At 35.6% G+C, this 23,122-nt stretch overlaps 3 protein-coding genes and 1 long non-coding RNA gene across 4 annotated transcripts; 3 read left to right on the forward strand and 1 right to left on the reverse strand.

Annotated features, from left to right (window-relative positions):
* The first annotated feature begins 964 nt into the window (after window positions 1–964).
* On the forward strand, window positions 965–3,297 carry LOC108848647 (elicitor-responsive protein 3). The gene is made up of 7 exons (XM_018622066.2): window positions 965–1,125; window positions 1,224–1,328; window positions 1,422–1,548; window positions 1,650–1,721; window positions 2,231–2,276; window positions 2,371–2,698; window positions 2,980–3,297. The coding sequence occupies exons 1-7, from the start codon at window positions 1,080–1,082 to the stop codon at window positions 3,015–3,017; spliced, it is 762 nt and encodes a 253-aa protein (XP_018477568.1). The 5' UTR covers window positions 965–1,079; the 3' UTR covers window positions 3,018–3,297.
* Window positions 3,298–3,594: 297 nt separating this feature from the next.
* On the forward strand, window positions 3,595–5,466 carry LOC108849734 (cyclin-D3-1-like). The gene is made up of 4 exons (XM_018623336.2): window positions 3,595–4,401; window positions 4,477–4,678; window positions 4,758–4,888; window positions 4,975–5,466. The coding sequence occupies exons 1-4, from the start codon at window positions 3,922–3,924 to the stop codon at window positions 5,245–5,247; spliced, it is 1,086 nt and encodes a 361-aa protein (XP_018478838.1). The 5' UTR covers window positions 3,595–3,921; the 3' UTR covers window positions 5,248–5,466.
* Window positions 5,467–18,622: 13,156 nt separating this feature from the next.
* Window positions 18,623–19,772, reverse strand: LOC108853582 (putative F-box/LRR-repeat protein At5g54820). The gene is made up of 3 exons (XM_018626988.1): window positions 19,251–19,772; window positions 18,995–19,168; window positions 18,623–18,916 (listed from the first exon to the last, which is right to left on the reverse strand). Exons 1-3 carry the CDS (start codon window positions 19,770–19,772, stop codon window positions 18,623–18,625), a joined length of 990 nt encoding a protein of 329 aa, XP_018482490.1.
* A 2,653-nt stretch (window positions 19,773–22,425) lies between these two features.
* LOC130504038 (uncharacterized) lies at window positions 22,426–23,122 on the forward strand. The gene is made up of 3 exons (XR_008941100.1): window positions 22,426–22,542; window positions 22,828–22,910; window positions 23,000–23,122. It is a non-coding gene; the product is annotated as an uncharacterized LOC130504038 (long non-coding RNA).

Genomic DNA, 23,122 nt, shown 5'->3' on the forward strand with positions numbered 1-23,122 from the left:
CGTGAATTCAGATGGAAAACTGGTGAGAGAATCTCTCAGTAACAATCTCTTCTTCTTCTTTTAGTTTGATATTAAATCTGATTTGATCTTGGTCTTTTTTTTTTCTGTGATTGGTGACAACAAAGATTGGGATCCTGACAAGGGGGAACGTTGTAAGGGCTGCACTGCAGATCAAGCGGGAAACCGAGAACTCAACCTAGCCAGCAGCAGTTGTAGAGCAGAGCCCTTCATTCTCTGCCATATAGTTAAATAGCAAATCTGTTGATTCCATTTGATATAAAGTATATATAAAAAATGTGTAACTATGCCCTCTCATCTTTCCACCTCCACAAGCAATTTTTTACTTAAAAAAACATTTTCTCACAAAAAGTCTACTCTCTTATCTTATAACCACCAAACACAACGATCAAACAGAGTTCGAACTACTTCCATATGTTTTGGTCACCAACTTCAAACTTCACGGATTCTGTGTAAGTGCGGCTTAATATGAATCTTTACGCTGTGGTGGTAAGCATTCTTCTTGACATGTACACACGTTTTATGGTCTTATAGATGGATGGATGCAGAGTTGGACTTTGATGCGCTTGAGAGCAGGAACGATGTTTCTAGGAATGCTCTCTTTAGTCTTTAGAACGGATGCGTAGAGAGGGTTTCAACTGGTGTCGTAAATGACAGTTTCATAAAGAATGTTACTTTAACGCTTTTATTACATACTATAAAATTAGTTGAAATGCATTTAAATTTTTATTAATTATATATATTTAATTAATAATATTTCAGATAAATGAAATTATTTATAAAATTAATGTATTTGTAATTAGTATTAAGGAAAAAATATTAAAAATGTTAAAATTAAAAAAAAATTTGGAAAGAGAGAGAGTATTAAAGTAAATTATACAATTAAGGGTCACCGCCTTACCCATACGCGCTTTGAAAGCAACTTCTGCGAAACAACTTAAAAGTCTGTATTCAAAGCACGGACCGTCTCTTGATTCAGCTCATTATTCATCTTCGTTACTTTTTTTCTTTCTCAAAAACTATTTCAAACCCTAGCAAGCAAGTTTTCTTCGATCCAATTCATGTCGACGATGGCGGGAATTCAAGGCCAGGTCCTCGAGGTCACTGGTTAGTTTTAGTGCCTTTTTCTTCGATTCAATTCTCCTCCCCCTCCCCCTCCTGAATTTAAAGTAGTTTTTGTCTTCTTTTGTTGATTTTTTTTTCAGTGGTTGGGTGCCAGAAACTGAAAGACACGGAATGGTTCTCAAGGCAAGATCCGTACGTTGTCCTCGAGTACAGCGGCACTAGACACCGTACACGAACCTGCACAGGTTCAGATCTATGGACCAATTTTAGTTTTTTTTTTTTTTTTTTTTTTTTTTTCTCAAAGTTTTACTAATTTTTGATTTGATTTTGGTTTTCAGATGGTGGGAAGAACGCAGTGTTTCAAGAGAAGTTTATGTTCACTTTGCTTGAAGGACTTAGGGATCTTAAAGTTGCTGTTTGGAACAGCAATACTCTCTCCACTGATGACTTCATTGGCAATGCTACGTATGTTTTAGTTTTCGTGTGTTTGTGATTTACAATTACTCGATTTGGATTTGGTATTGAGTCTCTTTTGGTGTGTTTGTTTGTTTGTTTGTTGTGATTAGGATTCAGTTGCAGAAGGTTCTTTCTCAGGGATACGACGACTGTACCTGGACTCTCCAGTCCAAAACTGGCAGGTAACAACTTTGGTGTTTCACTAGTTTTTGTCCCTTTTTGCATTGAGTATCTATTGTCTCTTTTATTAGATAGTTTTGTAGCTGCATACAGTGCTTTGATATATAGTTTCCTTAGTTGGTTACTGCAGACGTGTGCCCTGTGCTTTCTTCTTGCTTTTATTTATATTCTTGAATCTTGACATGGAACAATGGTTTTGTTCACTGATAAGAGTGGTTATGTTTACTGATTGGAACACTCATGAGATGGGAGCACCTATTGAGATATATCTGTTGCTAGGTTGCCTAAAAAGAGTATTGAAGCCCCATTATAAACGCTGCAATTTCTGTTTTTTAACCTTGGCGGCTATGTGTTTGTTACTGATTGGAACTTTCGTTATCTTATTCCAAAAAGTTGGTTACACTAAGATGCAAAAATTTTGGTAGCTTGTCCTCAGCGATTGCTCCTTGTAAAAAAAATAATTATTTGACTATAAATTCTTCTTAAAATTCATTATATTTCCGTCTTGCAGATTTGCGGGAGAAGTAAGACTAATTCTGCATTATGCAGGCGCAAAGGTAGTAAATTCAAGACTTAATTAGCAACATTGAGTTAAAAGTTTTCATTTATTGTCAAGAGACTAAAAGATGTTATCTGTTTACTTGTATGCAGAAACAAAATTACGGGTCTGCGCCATCAGCACCACCGTATGCCCCTCAAGTACCTCAATACTCAGCACCGCCTGCTCCATCTCCATATTCATCACCACCATACTCTGGACCATCTATGTACCCACAAGTACAATACTCTCAGCCGCAATCGGCTTACCCACCAGCTTCAGCTTATCCTCCTCAGCCATCTGCGTATCCTCCTCCTCCCTCAACTGCTTACCCTCCCGGTCCTTCAGCTTACCCTCCCGGTCCTTCGGCGTACCCTCCAGGTCCTTCGGCTTACCCTCCTCCTCCATACCCTCCTCAACCATCAGCTTATTACCCGCAAGGTACGTAAATGCTATTTCACTTCTGATCTAAGCTTTGATTGCTTGTTCTTGCATTTATGACTAGATGCTGATCATTTTCCAAGTAAAACCAATTTCAAACCTTTTTCATTTTGGAATGGAAAAACCCCCCTTTGATGCATTTGAGTGTTTTCAATTTGCATAAAACTAGTTTTGTAACACTTGATATATGTGATTTTGGCTGTGTTTCCTCTAATCATTTGTAGAAAAGATTTCTAACGATACTCAGTGGTGGTTGATATCGTTTTCTTCTTGTTCTGCAGGTCCATATCCAGGACAATACCCACCCCCTCCGTACTAAAGCTCCGGCATTTAGAATTTGACGAGAAGATGCTAATACTATGATGCTATTCCTAGAACTTGATGACGATTTTTTTTTTGTTCTTTCTTTTATCTTCTGTGTGATCTTGTTATAGGTTAGTTTTATGCGATGGTCAGTGAGACTCATTAGGAAGTTTGGATATGTTCAAACATCAAGCCAGCTTGCAGATTATGTTGCAGAAAAATCTAATTATAACCTTAAAAGGACATATTGTGGTGTGTGTAGTTACAATTTCTTAAGAGCTGGTTTATGTTCTGTCTTTGACTCTTAAGATTTGAAACTATACGTGTTCACAGCAGCTAATCATCGAACAACTCAGTCATTAGTATATAATATATTTGGTCAATGTCTATACAGCCCGATGTTCTAAAGTCTTTAACAAAACATTGTTGACAATCGGCAATAAAGTTGTAGAATCTAGTATTTTAGCCGACAGAGTTTACTGCACTTTGGTTTCTCGATCTCTACTCCACTGAGTAAAAAGTGGGTAAAGAGGGAAACAGCAAAAAAGAAAAATTACACATAAGAAAATGAGAAAAAAAAAAAGAAACTTCACAATATTTTGATTTAAGAAAGAAAAAATTGTGGAGTAAAAGACAAACGTGAAAACTCATAAATCAATCTCCTCCTACTCGCTCTCCCTCTCACTTCCAGCTTTTCTCCTCTTTCTCTCTCTCTCACTAGTCTCTCTTTTGTAGCTCCCCCGCTACAGCTAATCTCTGCACGTTTCCATAGAGAGGAAGATGAGTTTCTCTCCGAGAGATTTTTCTCTCTATCATCTTATCTTCTTCTAGGTAATGCTTTGAGCCTTCCCTAATAACCAAAGAAACAACTCCAACAATATATAGAAGATCTTTCTTCTCATTCTTTGAGCTTATCCACAATGGCGATCCGGAAGGAGGATGAAAGTAGAGAAGAGTATAGCACTTCGTTTCTTCTTGATGCTCTCTACTGTGAAGAAGAGAAATGGGAAGACGTAGACGAAGAAGAAGCTGAAGAAAACTCTTCTTCTACTATTACTTCTCCATGTGTTCTTCTGCAGCAAGATTTGTTCTGGGAAGACAAAGATCTGGTCACTCTCTTCTGCAAAGAAGAAGAACAGAGACTCAGCTGTCTCGATGATGTTTATCTCGCCACGGATCGTAAAGAAGCCGTGGCTTGGATTCTGAGAGTCAACGCTCATTATGGTTTCTCTACTTTGACTGCTGCTTTAGCCATAACGTACCTAGACAACTTCATCTGTAGCAGCTACAACAGCTTACAGAGAGACAAACCATGGATGCTTCAGCTCGTTTCCGTTGCTTGCCTCTCTCTAGCTGCTAAAGTCGAAGAAACCCACGTCCCTCTTCTTCTAGACTTCCAAGTAAATGATCATTTCCCTTAAAGTCTCTCTCTTTTTGTTCTGTTCTGTTCTCAATCTCTCTGTTTTTTTTTGTAGGTGGAGGAGACAAAGTATGTGTTCGAGGCAAAAACCATACAGAGAATGGAGCTGCTGATTCTCTCTACACTCCAATGGAAGATGCATCTCATTACTCCACTTTCGTTTCTAGACCACATCATCAGGAGACTGGGTCTTAAAAACAACTCTCACTGGGATTTCCTCAACAGATGTCACCGTCTCATCCTCTCTGTAATCTCCGGTTCGTAAAACGACAAAAGAAACCCCATCATCTACTGAGTAAAATCTTACATTCTCGTGTGTTTTTTCTTTTTTGTCAGATTCTAGATTTGTCGGCTACCTCCCATCAGTTGTTGCCGCAGCTACCATGATGCGAATTATAGATCAAGTCGAGCCCTTTCACCCTCTTTCACACCGAAACAACCTCCTCGGTGCCCTAAACATAACCAAGGTTTAGCTTCTAATCCTTTTAACTAGTAATAAATACTCTGTTTCTCACTCTGGCATTTTCACGAACAGTTATCGTGCATTTAACAGGAAAAGGTGGAGGCTTGTTACGATCTCATCCTCCAATTACCATTGGGTTTACAGATCGAAACCCAATCTCGCCGCAAACGCAAGAATCGCGACTCGTCGTCGTCGTTGAGCAGCAGCCCAAGCTGCGTGATCGATTCATACTATTTCAATAGCGACGAAAGCTCGAACGATTCGTGGTCAGCGAGTTCGTCGCCGCCGCAGCAGCAACAAGAACCTCCGTTGAAGAAGAAGACGACGAAGGCGGAGAAACCGATTCTGCATCTGTCCTCCTAGCCGCTACGTTTAATTTACGTTTTTAAAAAAAAAAAACTTGAGAACGATCCTAGTAGTATTAAGCTTCCCGTTATTGCGAATACGAAATGTCTCGAATGCCCTTACTTGCTATGGCGTGATACGGCGTGTCTGAAGGGGGCATTCGTGACATTTGACTGCATGGGATGCGATGGAAGAGGATAGTAATAATAAAAAGTCTTTTGCGTAAATTTTGAGGCTTTTGCAATCTTTGGGCCTTAATCTCCGGTGGTTTTATATTTTAATGTGTTTAACAATCTGGACATTTTATAGTCACTTGTAGATTATAAATACGATTGTGGAAGCACCGTAGCCTATTGGTTAAGGTTTAAAGGCTTCTACACCCAGGTCTGGGATTCGAATCCCAGACTATGCAATTTCTTGCATATTTTAGGAAATCCAGGTTTCAAGTCCCGGAGAGAGCGGTTTATTAATGCAGACAACAGAAGAAAGACGTGCAAGTAAATCGGGCCAGGAATAAATCTTCATAGGACGGCTCAGATGACGCAGTTAGGTGTAGATTTCATAAGGCAGATAGTTTGTCGGTTGTCGAATAGTCTTTGTAATCTTTCTCATAATTGCAATGTTATAATAAATCAGCGTTAAAAAAAAGATTATAAATACGATTAGGATAGAGTTTGCATGCATAGGGTTGAGATATATACACTACGATCAAGAAAAACTATATAAATAGCAAATTAAGTATTATTAAGATGGAGAATACTGCAGGAAGATAGTTTGGAAGTTTGAAAATAGCGGTGTTAAAATAAGAAATTAACCGAGTAAAGTGTCTAATCTAAATGGAAGTGTTTTTTTTTTGGATACAGTGAGATTGCTGGATGATATATATACTCTTTATTTCATTTTTTTTTTTGAACAACGATTTCGATTAAATTGAAAAGGAGAGAGTTATAAAAGGTTTAGGCCCAAAAGTGGCTAGCCCAACAAACGAAAAGATGAAACATAAGGTAGAGACGAAGCCTTAATGGCCCGTTTTGCTAGAAGATCGACATCTCTGTTCTGGGAACGAGGGATGTGATTGTAACCGATCAAATCGAAGCTTGTTGAAAGGGATTTGATGTCTTGAAGGACGCCGTAAATCTCTTTCACTTGATTCTGGGAGGTGATTGCTCTTATGAGCGTTGCACAGTCGGAGAGGAAGGTAACCGAAGAGAGCCCTAACGCGATCGATTGAGAAATTCCTTCCTGAAGAGCTATCGATTCCGCCATCAGAGGGGATCCTACGTTCTCGATGATTTGGGTTCCTGACAAGGGAGGTCCCGATTGATTACTGGTGAGGCGCCATGCGATTCCTGCTCGGTGTGAAGAAGCATCCCAAGCGGCGTCGACGAAGCATCGGTGTGATCGGAGGGAGCTTGGGCCTTGGCGCTGTTCTGCCACAGTTGGTACGGTTTGATTCTCTTTTGCTTTGTCCTGAGCTTGGTTCCATTCCAGCGCTACTACTAAACTTTTTGTTGCTACCTCCATAGGCTGAGCCGTTACATCTTCAAATAACAATCTGTTTCTTGCCAACCACAGGGACCAGCAAATCCAGGGAAGAATCGGGACTCTGATTCCTGTCGGTGGGAGGCATACCATGTTTCTTGCAAGTACCACCAGGTCTTTAAAATCCGCCTCAACAGCTAGGTGAACTGGGAGTTTGAGGGGGATCAGGCGCCAAACTTCTTTGGCAAATAGACACTAGAAGAAGACGTGTAGAGCTGTTTCTCTTTATTTCATAAAAATGTTACTTTACTGTTTTTTTTAAAGACTAATGTTACTTTAATATATATATTTTTTTAAAAGAGTGTCATTTAAAATTTTTGATATAGTTTATATTTACTTTAAATTTAATACTAATAACAAATACATGATTCTAATAAATAATTTTATTTTCTTTGAATAGTGTTAATTAAATAGATTTAATTAATAAAACATAAAATTTATTTTGATTATTTTTAATATATGTGAAAAGTGTATACTCTTATAAATGCAGAAAATATTTTTTTTGTCCCGGATGGTGTATATAGTACAAGTTATACAAACGAGATGTCAAAATGTTTAATATGGAAAGAGATTGTTGCGTTTTTTTTTTTGAAACAGAGACTGTTGCGTTTATGATCAAAAACAAGGATTTAGCATTTAGGCTTTGACTTCTTCAGAGGAGCCAAGTATTCTTTTTGGTCAGTCTTTACTCTTTAGATATAACTGTTTTCAAAATTGAGGAGAAAAAACAAAAAAATTGAAAATGCAACAGTATCAAGACAAAAAAAAAATGCAACAGTACTATTGATTTATTGATTTAGATTTTTCCGAGAAGTCTTTTCAAATTGAAACCTGCTCTACTTCTGCTAGGCGAGTATCAACTACTCCAAGACATTTTTTGAACTGGAACTTTTTTTTTGTCAACGAACTGGAACTACTCCAACACATTTTCTGAACTGATTATAAAATAATTAAATCAGCTTCAATATATGTCAATTACAAAAAAATTGACATATAATGTATTTCATACTTTAAAGAGATAAAAATCAGCAGTTGTGTAACAGTGTAAGATAGTCCTCGGAAATCCGCTGAAGAGATAAATTATAGGGTGAATTTGCGAGATGACCAGATTTGTGGAGTTTATTAACTGCATGTACATGACGTTGACATTATTAATAATCTAACATAAATGGCTGGTTTCATCCGGTAATAACCCTTAAGGGAGCATGTAGCAAGTTACTCAATGGAAGAAATCAAGTTAGATATTTATTCAAAAAGAAGGTTTCATCCACGTCGGTGGAAGAGGGGAAGGCCACGTTACCTAAGATAATTATGGACGCAATTTAACTGTCCACTGTTAATAGCTGAGGGATAGTAATCAGCCACATCACACTTAATCTCACCGTATATAGTAGCTTGTTTTCCGTGAAATGGGATAGGCCACGACGTGGACGGAACAGTTATTGAAATTAAAAAACAGTTTAAATGACAGACGGTTTCCCGGTTTCATTTGAAGGATATTATGGCTAATATATATATTATTTAGAAGATATATCGGTGGAGTAGAGTTTTTAGATAAAAGGTGAATTATTAATTGTTTGAAGGTTATAGGATCCAATTTCCCTAAATTATAAGTGAATAATAATTCGCAAACAAGTTTCTTTTATCTGGAGGTCAGTAACTCAGAAATTAGCAAACCAGTCTTATTAAAATCGTTGAGTGGAGTTGGACGACAAAATCTGGTGCAGCAATTACACCAGAACCAAAGCAACCTGCTTCCACTCTGAGCACCTGAGATGGTAAGCTTTCATCATCATTATTCTGCGCATACAAGAATGTCGATAAGCAAAATTATTTGTAGAAAGTAGAAACCAATATACGGCACAATGAAATATAGCTTTTGCTTTGTTAAACAAAAATACTTTGTTATAAAATAAGTATTCGAATAAACTGTAGTTTTATTGTCATACAAGTTAGTTTTCATGACAAAATGAAAATAATCGTCTATCATAGTTTCCTTTTGTATCACGAACAAGCCTATATATGATTATACGTTGTTGCCACTCAAATTATATTTTGTTTCAACTGTCGTCAAGCTTTAGGTGGTAAAATCTTCTCTACTTCTTTTTCGCTTTTTTTTTTCTTTTTCCAATTTTATTTCTCTTTGAACTTTTCCAACAAAATAAGATTGTTAAATCTCTACTTTTTTCACGTGTGACATGAATTTTCTTTTGTCCTTTCTTTCTTTGTTCCTTTATTTTTTATTTAGTTTTTCCAATTCATTTCATTATTGGGAGGGGGGGGGGATTGCGTTAGTGCGTCGTTTCTTGACGCTCAGCCACACGTCATCAAAACATGTGAACTCCTCTCGTTTATGCAATCTTAATTATAAGGCGTATACGTTTAGCACTAGCAATTTAGCATTGTTTGAAACAAAAGCTACGGTCCCTAATATTCAACCATATAACACATGCAGTAAGGAAAATAGTAAAAGTTTAAGATATACATCTTGAATTATATGGGGCAGTGCATGTAGCTACAAAACGAATGAACAGTGAGAAAGGATGTATATCGTGTATGTATGTGGGAAGCGGGAAGTTTTCAAAATGGGAGACCAAAAAAATCTTCGTGAGATAACTATTTATGGAGAATGTGTTTTCTGTCTTTTTTTGTCTCTTCTATTGGTCTTCTCGTCTTCAAGGTATGTTGTCAATATCATTGGTTCCATACGCCTCTCGTGACTGAACCCATATAATGACTTGACTTTAATTATTTTGTGTCTGAAACAAAAATAAAACGAACAGAAGAGAAGATGTTAGATGATTATTTGTTATCTTCTTTATGTTTTTATCTTCAATAGTATTCTTCTCCAGTGAATAGTTCATTCTTTTATTGAAAACAAGTGTTAAAATCGATGGTTTAGCTGAAGAAAAAGGTCCAGTTACTAAAATATAAACCAAAATATATGTGTATTGGTAAAAGAAGTAGGGAAAGCAAAACAGCTTGCACCCAACATGAAGAAAGGGCAAAGAGGTCAATGTGTCCCCACAGAACAATAATTATACAATAATATTATCATTCTCTATAATTTTGTGACCTTTATATTTTAAATATTTCTTCTTTTGACTTCCATATTCTTCTTTTTCTTTTATTGTAACTCGAAGGGAAAAGAGAATAAATGTTTATGCGGGGACAATAATAACAAGATTGTTTTTTAAGAAAAGGATTGTTATAGAACTGCATATGATTAACAATTTTGTTTCTGCTTCTGTTTTATAAAACTTTCTGATTAGTTAAGTATTTAGGTGAATCATAGTGGAGTTGGATTACGGAAAGGATTTTAGTCTAATAGTTTATTCACTGATCGTAGGTTCGATGCAAATAAACAAAAACTAAGTGCATAGTTTTAACATCCCATGCCGTACTATATATCGCAAAATTTCACTCCCTCTTCTTGATTTTGCACGTAGCTTTAAGAGCACAGTTTGGTTAATGGTTAAAGGTTGCTGCTCGGCTTGCTCCATATTTGGCAAGTAGATATTGGAGATTTTCTCTTCAGGCCAACCCGAGCGCTGCTCAAAAAATGATTTAGTTGATGATTGTTTGCATGAGTTTTCATGTTATAATAAAATTATTATAATAATGACGTAAATAAACAATAAAGATCATATTCACAACGTATGTGTTGTATTTGGCATATGTCTTCATCTTATTAGTTCCTAAATGCCAACGTAAATTTCCTTGTTATATTCGAACTGGAAGCAAAATAAATAGAATAAAAAAAATAATAATAAATAGAATAAATGTACTTTTATTACTTTGCCACCTGCAAATACAGTCATCGACTAATAAAAGTGTAAGCCATTCAAATAGTTTCGACGTTTATACATTTAAATTACACAAGTCGTTTTGAGATATTTAAAGAAGTCCTTAAGAGCATTCTCAACGGGGGGTTCACTTCCAAAGTTTCTTAATCAATAATATTATAACTGCGTAGACGTTTTTAGTAGTCAAGGTTTGTTGGTAAAAAAAATCACATGCACTGGGACATGATTAGCTTCGAAAAACAAGGAAGTGGGGATGAGAAGGAAGTATATAAACAACAAAAATAAAAAGTGACGAGGGCGCATTCTTAAATTTGTTGTATATGAATCTGTCTCACAGATGCAAAGTGTATGTAGTTTAAAACAAATTAATGATGCATACAATGCCCTGAAGAGAAAACAAAAATATTTTAGATTGAGAAAAACATATAAAATATATTTTCTCGTATACGTATGTACTTTTGAAGTGTCTCACAGCTATGGAATTAGAATTGGGGGTTTGATATCATATGCTTCAAAATGGTTTAGTAATTTCTTTCTGGAAAATGGATACGGACTAGATGATTAGAGCATGTGCATTGCAAACAACCTTATTTGTTGCTTAATCAATTTTTAATTATTAAAATTTACTGAAGCAATTTTGTTAAGCAACACAATCTCTTTCTCTCCTACAACCCAATCCGTCAGAGGCACCGAGTACAGCTGGTGCAGAGCCATCGTCGGCGGCACAGGCATCACCGTCATAGCTCTCCTAGCTACTCTTCTGAACCCCAAAACTCGAGAATCTCCAAAACCCCTCAACAAACTCCAGATTCACCATCCTACCCTCCGCTCCTTCTTCCGCTTCGACGCGTCTGCCGGCTCCTTCTCCCTCGCAACCTCCGCCGACGACTCCTTCCGTGTCGAAATCCACCCCTTCGACTCGTCATGGATGGCTCGGATCATCGGAGACATTTTTTACGAAGCCACCTTTCTTCTCTCTCCACTCACTTGCCCACACGTGTCTGTAAGCAACCGTGCTTTCTGGTCCTTAATTAAGCAACAACCCTTCTATTATTAAGTCTTTTTGATTTTCTTTTTAATGAAAATTAGGCTAAGCAACGCCTTAAGCATCCGCAATGCACATGCTCTTAGATCCATAATATCATATACTGTATATGTCAGTATCAGGCTGCCTGGAGTTTCAGTTTGCAGTTTAGAAAATAACTCTCGTGTTTTTGACTTTTAGTAGTTATTGATAAATTGTTGATAAAAAAAGTTATTGATAAGTTATAGCTGACTTTTAGTTCCAAATACTTCAATATAGTTGATAAATTATTGATGACCATATGTTAACAGTAGCTATCTCTACGAGAACAACAACTATATTTATATATGCTAACACTGTATTTATCACCTGATAAATAAGCCATCCAAAAACTTATCAATCAGTTTTCTAGGTATAACACGTGAAAATGTATATAACAATTTGCTAAACTTCCAAAGCATACACTAGCTAAACTAGATGAGTTTTGCTATAAGTTCTCAGGTCAGTCCAATTCCACATTAAAAATAGAAAGATATAATAAACCTAAATGACGACTATTAAATAGAAACCTAGAATAAACACAAATTAAACATGCAGCAGAAGGCATTAATGGGATGGATATATGTTAATATGACCTAACGATTAGTACTCCCTCCGTTTCAAATTATATGTCGTTCTAGAGGAAATTTTTTGTTTCAAAATAAGTGTCGTTTTCGGTTTTCAATGCAAAATTTATTGACAATATTCTCTTTTCCATTTTTCTATTGGTTGATACATGGTTAGGTGTATTGGTAATAGTGTTTTTATTTTGGAAATATGTAAAATTAAATATTTTCTTAATCTGTGTGAATAAGGTTAGAACGACATGTAATATGAAACGGAGGGAGTAATTAATTGAGCAATTATAGCAATATTGATGCGCAGAATGAAAATTGTAAAATATATACAAGGGTATAAATTAATGAAGTAGGACCAAATGAATACAAAAATGAAAACGAGGTGTAGTGTGAGCTGCGATTGCAGAATCTGTCGCTATGGCCCGTCTCCTTCAAACAAATCAGACTGCAGGTCCCAAACCCTTGTTCTATTTCGTGATTCACATTATTGTATTCTTTTATCTCCACGCTTTCTTATACATATAACATACATGCATAATCATACGTCTATTTTATCATTATGACACGATATACAAGTTGCCTAACGTTTCGGTATGTTTACTTTGAGCTTTTAACACAATTTTCAATATATATACCATATCCTAATGAAGGTATAACACTACGCGATTATGTACGTCTTCAGTTCAACTGGCAGTAAACAATCAATCGCCGAAGCAATAGATATTAGTGGAGATTTAGAGTCTATTTTATTTTATTTTTATCAAAAGAGTAAATGTTCAATGAAAATTTTGATGATACAAAGATACCTAAAACAATGTTGGAACTGGTATCCAATGTGGTACTTGTGTATCCATATAATTTAATTTTGATAACGATCTCATATATGAAGCCAAATCCAGTCTCACGTTTTCACAAAGAAACATCAAGAAACATACAAAACTTTCCTCCAAACACTTTCTCATTTGTCTTGCATGCTATTGTCGATTGGATCTCCAGAACACTTTTTGTTTGAAAATAGAACATTTCGAATGTAGCTACCCTCGTAGTCACTATTATAATTTTTTTTCATATTCACTTCCATACATACAGTTTAGTGTACGTATATGAATGTTAATTTATCATTTGGTTTTCATCTACTAGATATCATTAGTATATCAACTGTTTTTTGAAATTTGATATATATTTTATATTGGGATTTTGATCTTCATATTATCGTATTGGAGGAAAGGTAATCATCATATGGTACAAAAATTTTAGACGAAAAATATGAAATTCACGAGATATGAAATGTTGTCCAAATTCGTGGACAAATGATTCGCTATGACTCAGAATGTTGTTTGTTTTCTTGGTTCATAAATAATAAGAAGACAGAGATGTAGGTATAATGTATATTATGGAATTGGCGGTTGGAGCATACGTACGAATTACTTGAACAAGTAAATGTTCGGATTTTGACAGAGGAAGCGAATGATCAAAACTATGCCAACATATTCAATAAAGTCACAGCATCCTTTCATTTGTTTTTCTTCATGAGTTGTAAGATTTCAACCTCTTTTTTACCTAACATCACTACACTTGTCCTTGAAATATTTATTGAATCATTTTATTTTTATTCTGTATAAACCAAAAGTAAAGCATAATACTACTCTAAGCTTTGTAAAAATATATCTTTATCTCTTTGAAACATTCAAGATTAAGTATAGATATAAAATAAATCTTTCATGTTATTGAACCGTATTCTTCCAGCTAAATGGTATCGTTTCAAATAGAATTAAATGTTAGATGGTTATATTCAATCCGCCTGGTCCAACTAGGATCAAAAATAACATGTTTGCAGGGTTTAATCAAAGCTTGCATCTACAAAAGTAGAAACAATAGCGAGTACAAGATTTGAATGCACTCTTAGACCCCCTTTACCAAGTGATGGAGTCAATATGATTATTGGGAGGGTCGTTAGTTGCTTCTACCTAGGTGTGGGTAAGAGACGAGATAAATTCAAAGAGTTGACAAAACAATATAACAAGAAATAAAAGGTAAGCTAGCAATGGAATAACTTTTCAGTAGTATTCTGTTTTTAGAATTTAATCTGTTACTATATAGTAATCTAAATGTATTGAATTCTTTGAATTAAGTAATGAAGTGGGGTATTGACGTTTTTTTTTTTTGAATGATTGTAAAATTTATTCAACCAAAAAACATATTTACATCAAGTGAAACATTTTGTATTCAAAGAATCAAAGAAGCTTCAGTTCTAAGAATAAAAGAATTTATCCAACTCCTCCATTAGTTCCTTGTATCCCAAACCAAGTGATCAGGCCCTCTTCAAGATATTGCTGGCCTTTTCCTTTGACTGAAAGTAGCTTTAGTCTCATCGTCTTGTCCACAAACTTGACCAAGCAGTTTACGTCTCTGGGCTGCTCTCCATGTCGTCTAGCATTTCGTTCTCTCCAAACTGAATGCATTGTTGCTTGTAGAACATACCGAAAGATGAAAGTTTTGGTCGGGTTGAGTCCTGGGTTTGACGATAGCGTTTTGAGGATGCTCCAGTCGGCTGTGTAATTTGCTAGCAAAAGACCTCCTACTAGTTGCCTCCAGACCTGACCTGAGTATCGACAGCCAAAGAAAAGATGGCTACATGATTCCTGATCTTCATTGCACAATACACAGGTCGTGGGTATTGCTCTGTTCCATCTCTGCATTTTGTCTGCAGTTTGGAGTCTGTCTCGCATAATCACCCAGTGGAGAAAGGCATATTTTGGAGTTGAATGAGGGAACCAGACACCTCGACTCCAAGAGCAGGGTTGGTGAGTAATCCTGATCTGTTCCCAAGTCTTTTTTGCTGAGAACTTGGTTACAAATTTATCATCTGCTTGCTTCCAAAGATGAATATCATCTTCCTGCAATGCACTAACTCTAAGCTTAGTTATTTCTTCTTCAACTTCATTCAGGATGCTCAGACGATGCCTTCTCTTTCGATGGTTTGCCAAGACATCCGCCATAGTAGCATTATCACCAATACCAAATACTATCGGGCCGCTATTTCCCAGGATATTCTTCAGAGCCCCAAACCTTGTCCATACATCATACCAGAATGATGTGTGCTCACCGTTTCCCACTTCGACTTTTATGAAACCCTTAGCCAGGTCTCGGAGCTTGAGGAGCTTTCTCCACATCCAAGATCCATGATTTGTGGTATTTTTTATTGACCAGAAGGAACCTTTCCTGATCAGATAACAATGAACCCATCTTACCCATAGAGAGTGCTTACCAGAAAAAATTCTCCAGACGAGTTTCAGACAGTGCACTACATTTACTTCCTTCAGAGGCCTGATTCCCAACCCTCCTTCTGCTTTAGGGAGGCATAAGTCCTGCCAACTCACTTTTGCCTTTGTTGTTTTCATCTCTGTACCAGACCATAAAAAAGCAGAACACAGCCGCTCTATTTCTTTTAAGCAGCTCCCAGGCAGTCGGAAAGCAGCCATCCAGAAATTTGCAAGGCTTGTTATCACCGAGTTAATCAGTTGCAGTCTACCGGCATGTGACAAAAATCTACCTGTCCAAGATGCCATCCGTTTCCTGACTTTCTCCACAAGAGGTAGGTAATCACTGACTGTCATTCGCTTTGTGAGAAGGGGGAGTCCCAAATACTTAACTGGTAACTTGCCTGATGCGAACGGGAACCTGGTGAGAAGCTCTGTTGCAACAGCTTCTGAAACCCCCGCAATGTAGAGGGTGGACTTCTCCAAACTGATTCCAAGCCCTGATATGGCAGCAAAATCAGTAAATATCTCAAGAATGCCTTCAATGGATCTCTTAGTTCCATCTGTGAAAACCATTAAATCATCTGCAAAACACAAATGTGTTAGCAGGATGTTCTTGCATCTCGGGTGATAGCCGATAGTCTTCCTCTCCACGGCTTTGTCTAGCATATGAGACAACACGTTCATACAAATCACAAAGAGATAAGGGGATAGTGCACACCCTTGCCTCAGGCCTCTCTTACTCTGAAAAAACCCCGCAAGTTCCCCGTTTACTTGTACCGAAAAAGAAGCAGTACAGACGCAGAGCTCGATCCAGTGGATAAAAACATCAGGCATGTTCAGAGCTTTCAGGGTCTTAAGAAGGAATGGCCAGTGGACTGAATCGAACGCCTTTGAAATATCTGTTGAGTTTGAATAGAAAATGTGGGGTATTGTTGGACTTTAATATAAAATAAGAAGCGGTTAAAATAAGAAGCACCGCTTCGGACATAGACGGTTATTGTACGTGTCGATTAAAGGCATCTTTTAACTCAACATATGCGTTGATTAAAAGCACCGCTTGATTCAATATATAAGGCCATCAAGTGTACGAGGAAGGGGATGATATTATTCTGATTCATTCTTCTTCTTCTCCACAATAAATTTCTGAAGGAAAAACAGAGTATAGTTTGCTAGGGTCTCCGTACGGTGTGTTGTACGGAGATCGATAGTTGTATCCTCTAGATAGACGTCCACAAACTACATACACCTTTGTAGGGGCGAAATTCTGTCTTAGGAGATTGCTCAAGCAAGCCTCTATCCAACTACGATTGATTAAGTTGTGAAAGAAAGGTAATTATCTGATTTATAAGAGTTTATAAAACGTGTAATCTTTATAAGCGGTTATAAATTCAAACGTATTGAGTACGTGAGATTGGTTTGCATCTGTACTTTGAATAACAATATCAATTTTCATGGCGCATCTCGGTGATATATCCTCTTTGTGGTAGTCTTTGACTATTTCTGTAGCTAAGAGAAGGTTCTCCACCAGTAGCCGATCTTTTACAAAAGCTGATTGATTGTAAGAGATACACTGAGGGAGAGTACCTTTCAATCGATTAGCTATTATCTTGGATATCACCTTGTAGAGGACATTGCAGCAAGATATTGGTCTATAATCTCTCATCTCCTGTGCTGAATCTTTTTTCGGTAGAAGCGCCAAGATGGTTGCATTGAGGCCTTTAGGAAGAAACCCCTTACTGAAGAAGGACTGTATAGCTATTGTGAGGTCCTTTCCGAGGATACTCCACGAGGATTTGAAGAACTCTGTGGTGAAACCATCAGGCCCCGGAGATTTATTACTTGGCATCTTGAAAATGACAAAACGATGTCTTGTTCTCAGACAAAGATTTTGGGGGTATCTTCTCTCTGCCGCTCCACTTTTAAGATTGACCTATCATCTCTTATCTCCTCTCTACTATTTACTTTACTCTCTTTTCACATAGTAGTATACTAGTAGTATATCAAAATAAGTAAATAATGTTATTGTGTGGGGAACAGAGGGCATTCACTACCATATCTCTTGTTAAGCCCCTCATTTCTTGAGCTCTCACTTTGCAGGCTTTTAAGCCAAGCCCATATAGGCAATGGCTCTAAGTAAGTCAACAGCCGAACTACTGTCCTAAATGCATGGTTTGAACAATAAGTTCTAAGAAGAGTTCTCTAGGTGCTATTGAGTGTAAAAGAAAACAAGAATGAGAACCAAATAACATTGTTATATACTCCACGCATAATGAGCACCAAGTTTACCAAACTGATATGAACTACTACAACGTTCTCTGAGACGACATCATTAAGCTTATCTTATGGAAGTCTTTTGCATTCAGTACCAGTTGAGAGGCTTTGACTGCACCTGTGAATTAAACTGTGAGTATGTGAATATCCTCCTTTGGATGGATCTCTTTAAGAGTCTCGTTTCTCCCATGGACTCTGCTTTCTTCATCACTTCTTAGTCGTAAGTGCATGCTTCAGGATCAACCTACAACTGCTCACTTGTATTGTATGACAGTGAGAAAACCAAGCGAGGAAGTGTGTAAAGATATTTAGAACTATATTGAGATGTAAATGACGATGAACATGTGAATTGATAATCTTGGAAAAAGATTGACCTGAATGAAAAACTATATTTATTGGCAAATGATAATACAATGACCTTAGAAATATATGTTAAAGTTAGAGAATTCAAAAATTTGTGTCATATTTGTGTGTGTATATATATATTTACTTGTAGCAATATATATATATATATATATATACACTATAATTTGCTTAATTAATATTGTGATATAATTTACTTTTACTATAAAAGTTCAAATTGATATATATATATATATATATATATATAATTTGCTTAATTAATATTGTGATATAATTTAATTTTACTATAAAAGTTCAAATTGATACTATTAAGATAATTAAGGTAATGTTCTGAAATTAAAACCAAAACCAAAACTAAAACTACAACAGTTAAATCTTCGAACCAAGCAAACTAATTTTTCATATCCAAACAAAACATTGAGATATCCACCCTTAATATTAACTTATTGGCATAACTAGCAAATATCAGTTTCCAGTTTTCACCAGAAAATCTCTAAAGTGCTTTAATCAAGCCTTGTGCAGAGTAATTCTTAAATGCTTCGAACCTCTCTCGACATTCTTCTGAACCTCCTCTGCTGCAGTCACTACCAACCTCTTTTGATCCTCGTCCAATCCCTTTGCCTCATAAAGGTCAAGCCGTTCCATCACGAGTCCCCTTCGGATCAGGTACTTCAGCACATGTAACTCGTTGGAGCCGCCCCGAAAGTTTTTTATTTTAACAACCTTAAGTGTCCTTTCCAAACACTCATACGTACCGTTGGTGAGCCAAAACGTTTTCGGATCTAATGGAAACGAAATTCTCTGCAAAATCCAATTAAAACGTCAAGCATTTTTTACCAAATAATAATGCCTATATGTATACTGGAAATAAAAGCTTACCAAGATACGTTCAGTAGTATCCATATCAAACGTGAGAGATTCCAGTTCTTGACAGCTATTGAGAAATATTGTAATTCCTATGAACTCCTTTGCATGCAGATTAGTCTTCATCACCAAATGTCGTGCTTCCATCGCATCATGCAATTCCATAGGATCTTCACAGTCTTGGATCATCTACTTGAAAAAATATGATAAGTAACAAAACAAAAAATGTTGCACATACACAACGTTTAAAGGTAAGAGGAGACCAATCTACCTGAATAAGAAAAGAACAGATCGTCAGGTTCCTAACATGTGTCAGATTGAAAAAGATACGAGTAATATCGAATTCTGTATTTTGATAATGCATCAACGTGACCAAATGCTCTACAACTTCGATTTTTCTTGAGGCTGGGCTTGAGAAATCAATAGCTACATTTTTTATTTGTTTTGAGGCTGCAAATTCGGTTAGAGATATGATCTCTTTCTCGAAAGACACTGGTTCAGAGAGATAAAATTCTAAATTTTCAATGACTTGACCATTAAAGCTAGAGATCCATTGACGCATAGTGCTAACAAACAAAGCTCTCTCAGACTTTATGGTTTCTGTATCAGCAGATAAGTTCACAAACTCAGATTCTTTGAATACGAGGCTTGTTGTTTCACGACAAATATTCTTCCATCGTTTGTCAAGAACACTTGTCTGGACTGATTGTTTGAAAGGCAAGAAAGATATGATTGTAACAAGAAGACAATCAGGTAAACTTGAAAGTAAGTCAGATTTTCTTCTTGAAACCATTATGAAAATGTGATGAATAGAGGAAAACAAAGGGGGAGCTACAAGAGAGAAGATGGTGTCTATGAGTAAACCGATGAGTTCAACACTATCGAGAGTTATGTATTTATATACTTTTGAAAGCTTTCAATATATATTGGGTTTTGTGATTATAGTGCTTTAACTAACTCTTGAAACCACTTTTACCTTTGTTTTGCCTTTTTCATTTACTATTACCTTTGAGTTTTGAACAAAAATATATTTATAGGTTCAGACTAGTGGTCTGAAAATGATTATTATTAACTTTTATTAGTAAGAAACTTCAAAATTTTAATTTAAAACTAAATAATTTTGTTTCTATTGTACACATTTTTTTAAACAAAAAATCCTTTTTATGTAATATACACATTTTTATATCTATAATAAATTAAGATGATTTTAAAATGCTTCTTTGTTACGATATCTAGATAAATACACTTTTTATAAAATGTTATCTGAACTAAAAGTGGTTATTTATTATATTTTTATTAAATTTTCCTTTTAAAATGCTTTCTATCAGTTTTTTTAATTTTCATATAACAAAACATTACTCAATATGGAGATATATGATGAGTCTATAAGGGTATTTAATAGTTCTATTTATTTCAGACCAAATAAATAGCATATCCTTAAAATAGATAAGATTGTCACAAGGAGTAGTAATATATATATCAACACATATCCAATTACAACAAGATACACATGTCCAATGATAATACAATGTACATTTTTAATCATTATATGGTAAAAACCATTTATTTCTTTGTGAAAATGTTTATTTTAAACTTAGAAAAAAAAAACAAACTCAAAGTTGTTTAACTTATTTTCTTTCATTTGTTTACTGTTAAAATCAGATTTATAATGGGTTTCCAACTTAAAACAAACTGGTTATAAGTGGATTGACCATAACTTTTTATATATTAGTTAATGTCTCTTAGAATTCGCGATGTGGGATATAATATTCTTAATACCTCTATTCGAGATGATGGCTCTTATTGTCCAGATTCTATGGATGGGCTTTCAACTTAAAACGAATTGGTGATTAGTGGATTAGCTTTAACCCTTTTATATATTACTTAATGTTCCTTAGAATTCCGATGTGGGATATAATATTCCTAATAAGTATCCAGGCGACGGTTAGGCAGCTTGGAGCTTTAGTCTCGTTCCTTTTGAACTTCGCTCGGTGCTCGCGCAATGCCATGAGTATAGCGAAGAATAGTTAACATCATTTTGATCCACATATTTTGGCCCAAAAGCTCCCGGATGAAGGCTATCGGAACGGAGATCAACCCGTTGATTCGTTCAGCTTCCTTAGCAGCTTCAGGAATGTGATGTGGTAGATCATCAGGAAGAAGCCGATGGTGGCGAGCCAGTCGGCTAGATGGGACACACCTTCGGCGACTATGGCGAGATTCTTGACCATCTCTACCATAATCCACTGGAGAATTGAGCATATATATGGAGGCATCTTGGATTGCAGCTAAAAAGGCTGCCGCACCACCTTCGTTAGAAATATGATCATGCCCGAGTAGTAGACTATCGCGAACGCCCAAACGAAGCAGTGTACGCCTATCGACGTTTTCTATTAGGGATATTTCTAAATAGTATTTGGTCTTTGTTTCTTTGTTACGGTATCTACATAAATACTTGAACTAAAAGTGGTTATTTATTTATAGTATAACCAAAATCGATGAGACTAATAAATATGTTGAATCTAGTATATTAAATATTTCTTATATTTTCTATATTTTTATTATTTTTTCCTTTTAAACTGCTTTATATCAATTTTAATTTTCATTCAACAAAACACTACTCAAATGCTTTTATAATTGAAGAAATTTTACTAATCATTTAAAATAAAAATTTTGTAAGATATTAAAATAATTTTTACAATAACTAAAATAGTTAATTTCTATCTTTTTAATTTGTATAGATTTAGTTTTGAATTTAAGTTTCCATAACATTTGTTGAAGTTGGAGATATATGATGAGTGTATAATGATATTTAATAGTTTGGATTTATTTCAGACCAAATAATTAGCATATACTTAAAATAGACAAGAGTGTCACGAGGAGTAATATATATATATATATATATAATATATATATATATATATCAACACAAATGCAATTACAACAATATACACATGTACAATGGTAAGACAATTTACATTGCTAGTCATTATGTGGAAATGTTTATTTTAAACCAAAATGGCTTAACTTAAGAAAAAATTAAAACTCAAAGTTGTTTTACTTATTTTCTTACATTTGTTTACTTGAACAATTGCAAGGAGTGATCTTAAAAAAGTGTACGGACATGAAAAAACTTGCGTAAGAAATGAAATTAATGATCTAATAAAACAAATATGAAATATCCCATTTTTAAGTATACAAAAAATAGATTTATTACACCATATACTGTTCTAGTTCTATAAAAGACATGATGTATCCCAATATTATAACAGGCTCAAGCCCAATAATAAAACATCATACATGTCATGTCAGAACTAAAAAATCAGCCCAATCCCAAGGACCGCGTAGTAAGTGGGTAAGAGTAGGGGTTATGTCGTAATTTACAAGAAAAAAAAAAAAACTGTCAGCGTCTGAACTATTTTGATTGTCCCTCTTTAAACTACTTCCACGGTTCAGATCCGAGCTCTCTTTTCTCTATCTCTCTGTCCCTTATCTCTTCCATAAGAAGAAGAAGAGATCTTTCACTGTCTTCTCCGTTCTCCGTTCTCCCTTGCAGCCTTCAGGTCAATGTTACTCCTCTGTTTGTTTTCTTCCAAACTCCAGTGATCGGATCCTTTTTTCTGTTATTAATCATCATCTGTATCAATCGATTTTGAAAAAAAAAGAAAGAGATTGGAATTGCGTTTGCGACTTGATCTGTTTTAGCTCTCCTTGAAATTTCATTTAGATCGTTATTGTTATTGATTGATTGAAAAATAAAGACAAAGTCAATTTATGACAGCATTATGATGACAAACTTCGTGTCGGATCTTTTGTTTTATCTTAATTATTTTATGCATTCTGTGTAGAGATTCGGATCAGTTCAATCTAAAGTGGTGTTAAGGTTTCTCAACTATCCACTATGGATCAGGCAGAACTGTCTATGGAGCAGGTTGGTTATATCAGATGCTGTCTTTGTGATCGAATTGTAAAATGTTAGACAAAGATTTTTAATCTCTTTTGTTGTTGTTTTACTTGAAGGTGTTGAAAAGGGACATTCCATGGGAGACTTACATGACAACTAAGCTCATCTCAGCCACAGGTCTCCAGCTCTTGAGGCGCTTTGATAAAAAACCTGAAAGTGCTAGGGCACAGTTGCTCGAT

This window comes from Raphanus sativus, unplaced genomic scaffold, assembly GCF_000801105.2.
Source record: "Raphanus sativus cultivar WK10039 unplaced genomic scaffold, ASM80110v3 Scaffold1321, whole genome shotgun sequence".
In the NCBI taxonomy this organism is placed as follows: Eukaryota; Viridiplantae; Streptophyta; class Magnoliopsida; order Brassicales; family Brassicaceae; genus Raphanus; species Raphanus sativus.

Coding starts and splice junctions, on each gene's coding strand:
- LOC108848647 (XM_018622066.2), top strand. CDS start 1,080: ATGTCGACGATGGCGGGAATTCAAGGCCAGGTCCTCGAGGTCACTG. Junction 1,329..1,421: donor CCGTACACGAACCTGCACAG/GTTCAGATCTAT, acceptor TTTGGTTTTCAG/ATGGTGGGAAGAACGCAGTG. Junction 2,699..2,979: donor ATCAGCTTATTACCCGCAAG/GTACGTAAATGC, acceptor CTTGTTCTGCAG/GTCCATATCCAGGACAATAC.
- LOC108849734 (XM_018623336.2), top strand. CDS start 3,922: ATGGCGATCCGGAAGGAGGATGAAAGTAGAGAAGAGTATAGCACTTCG. Junction 4,402..4,476: donor CTCTTCTTCTAGACTTCCAA/GTAAATGATCAT, acceptor TTTTTTTTGTAG/GTGGAGGAGACAAAGTATGT. Junction 4,889..4,974: donor GTGCCCTAAACATAACCAAG/GTTTAGCTTCTA, acceptor TGCATTTAACAG/GAAAAGGTGGAGGCTTGTTA.
- LOC108853582 (XM_018626988.1), bottom strand. CDS start 19,772: ATGGTTTCAAGAAGAAAATCTGACTTACTTTCAAGTTTACCTGATTGT. Junction 19,169..19,250: donor TCTGTTCTTTTCTTATTCAG/GTAGATTGGTCT, acceptor TTTTTCAAGTAG/ATGATCCAAGACTGTGAAGA. Junction 18,917..18,994: donor ATACTACTGAACGTATCTTG/GTAAGCTTTTAT, acceptor TGGATTTTGCAG/AGAATTTCGTTTCCATTAGA.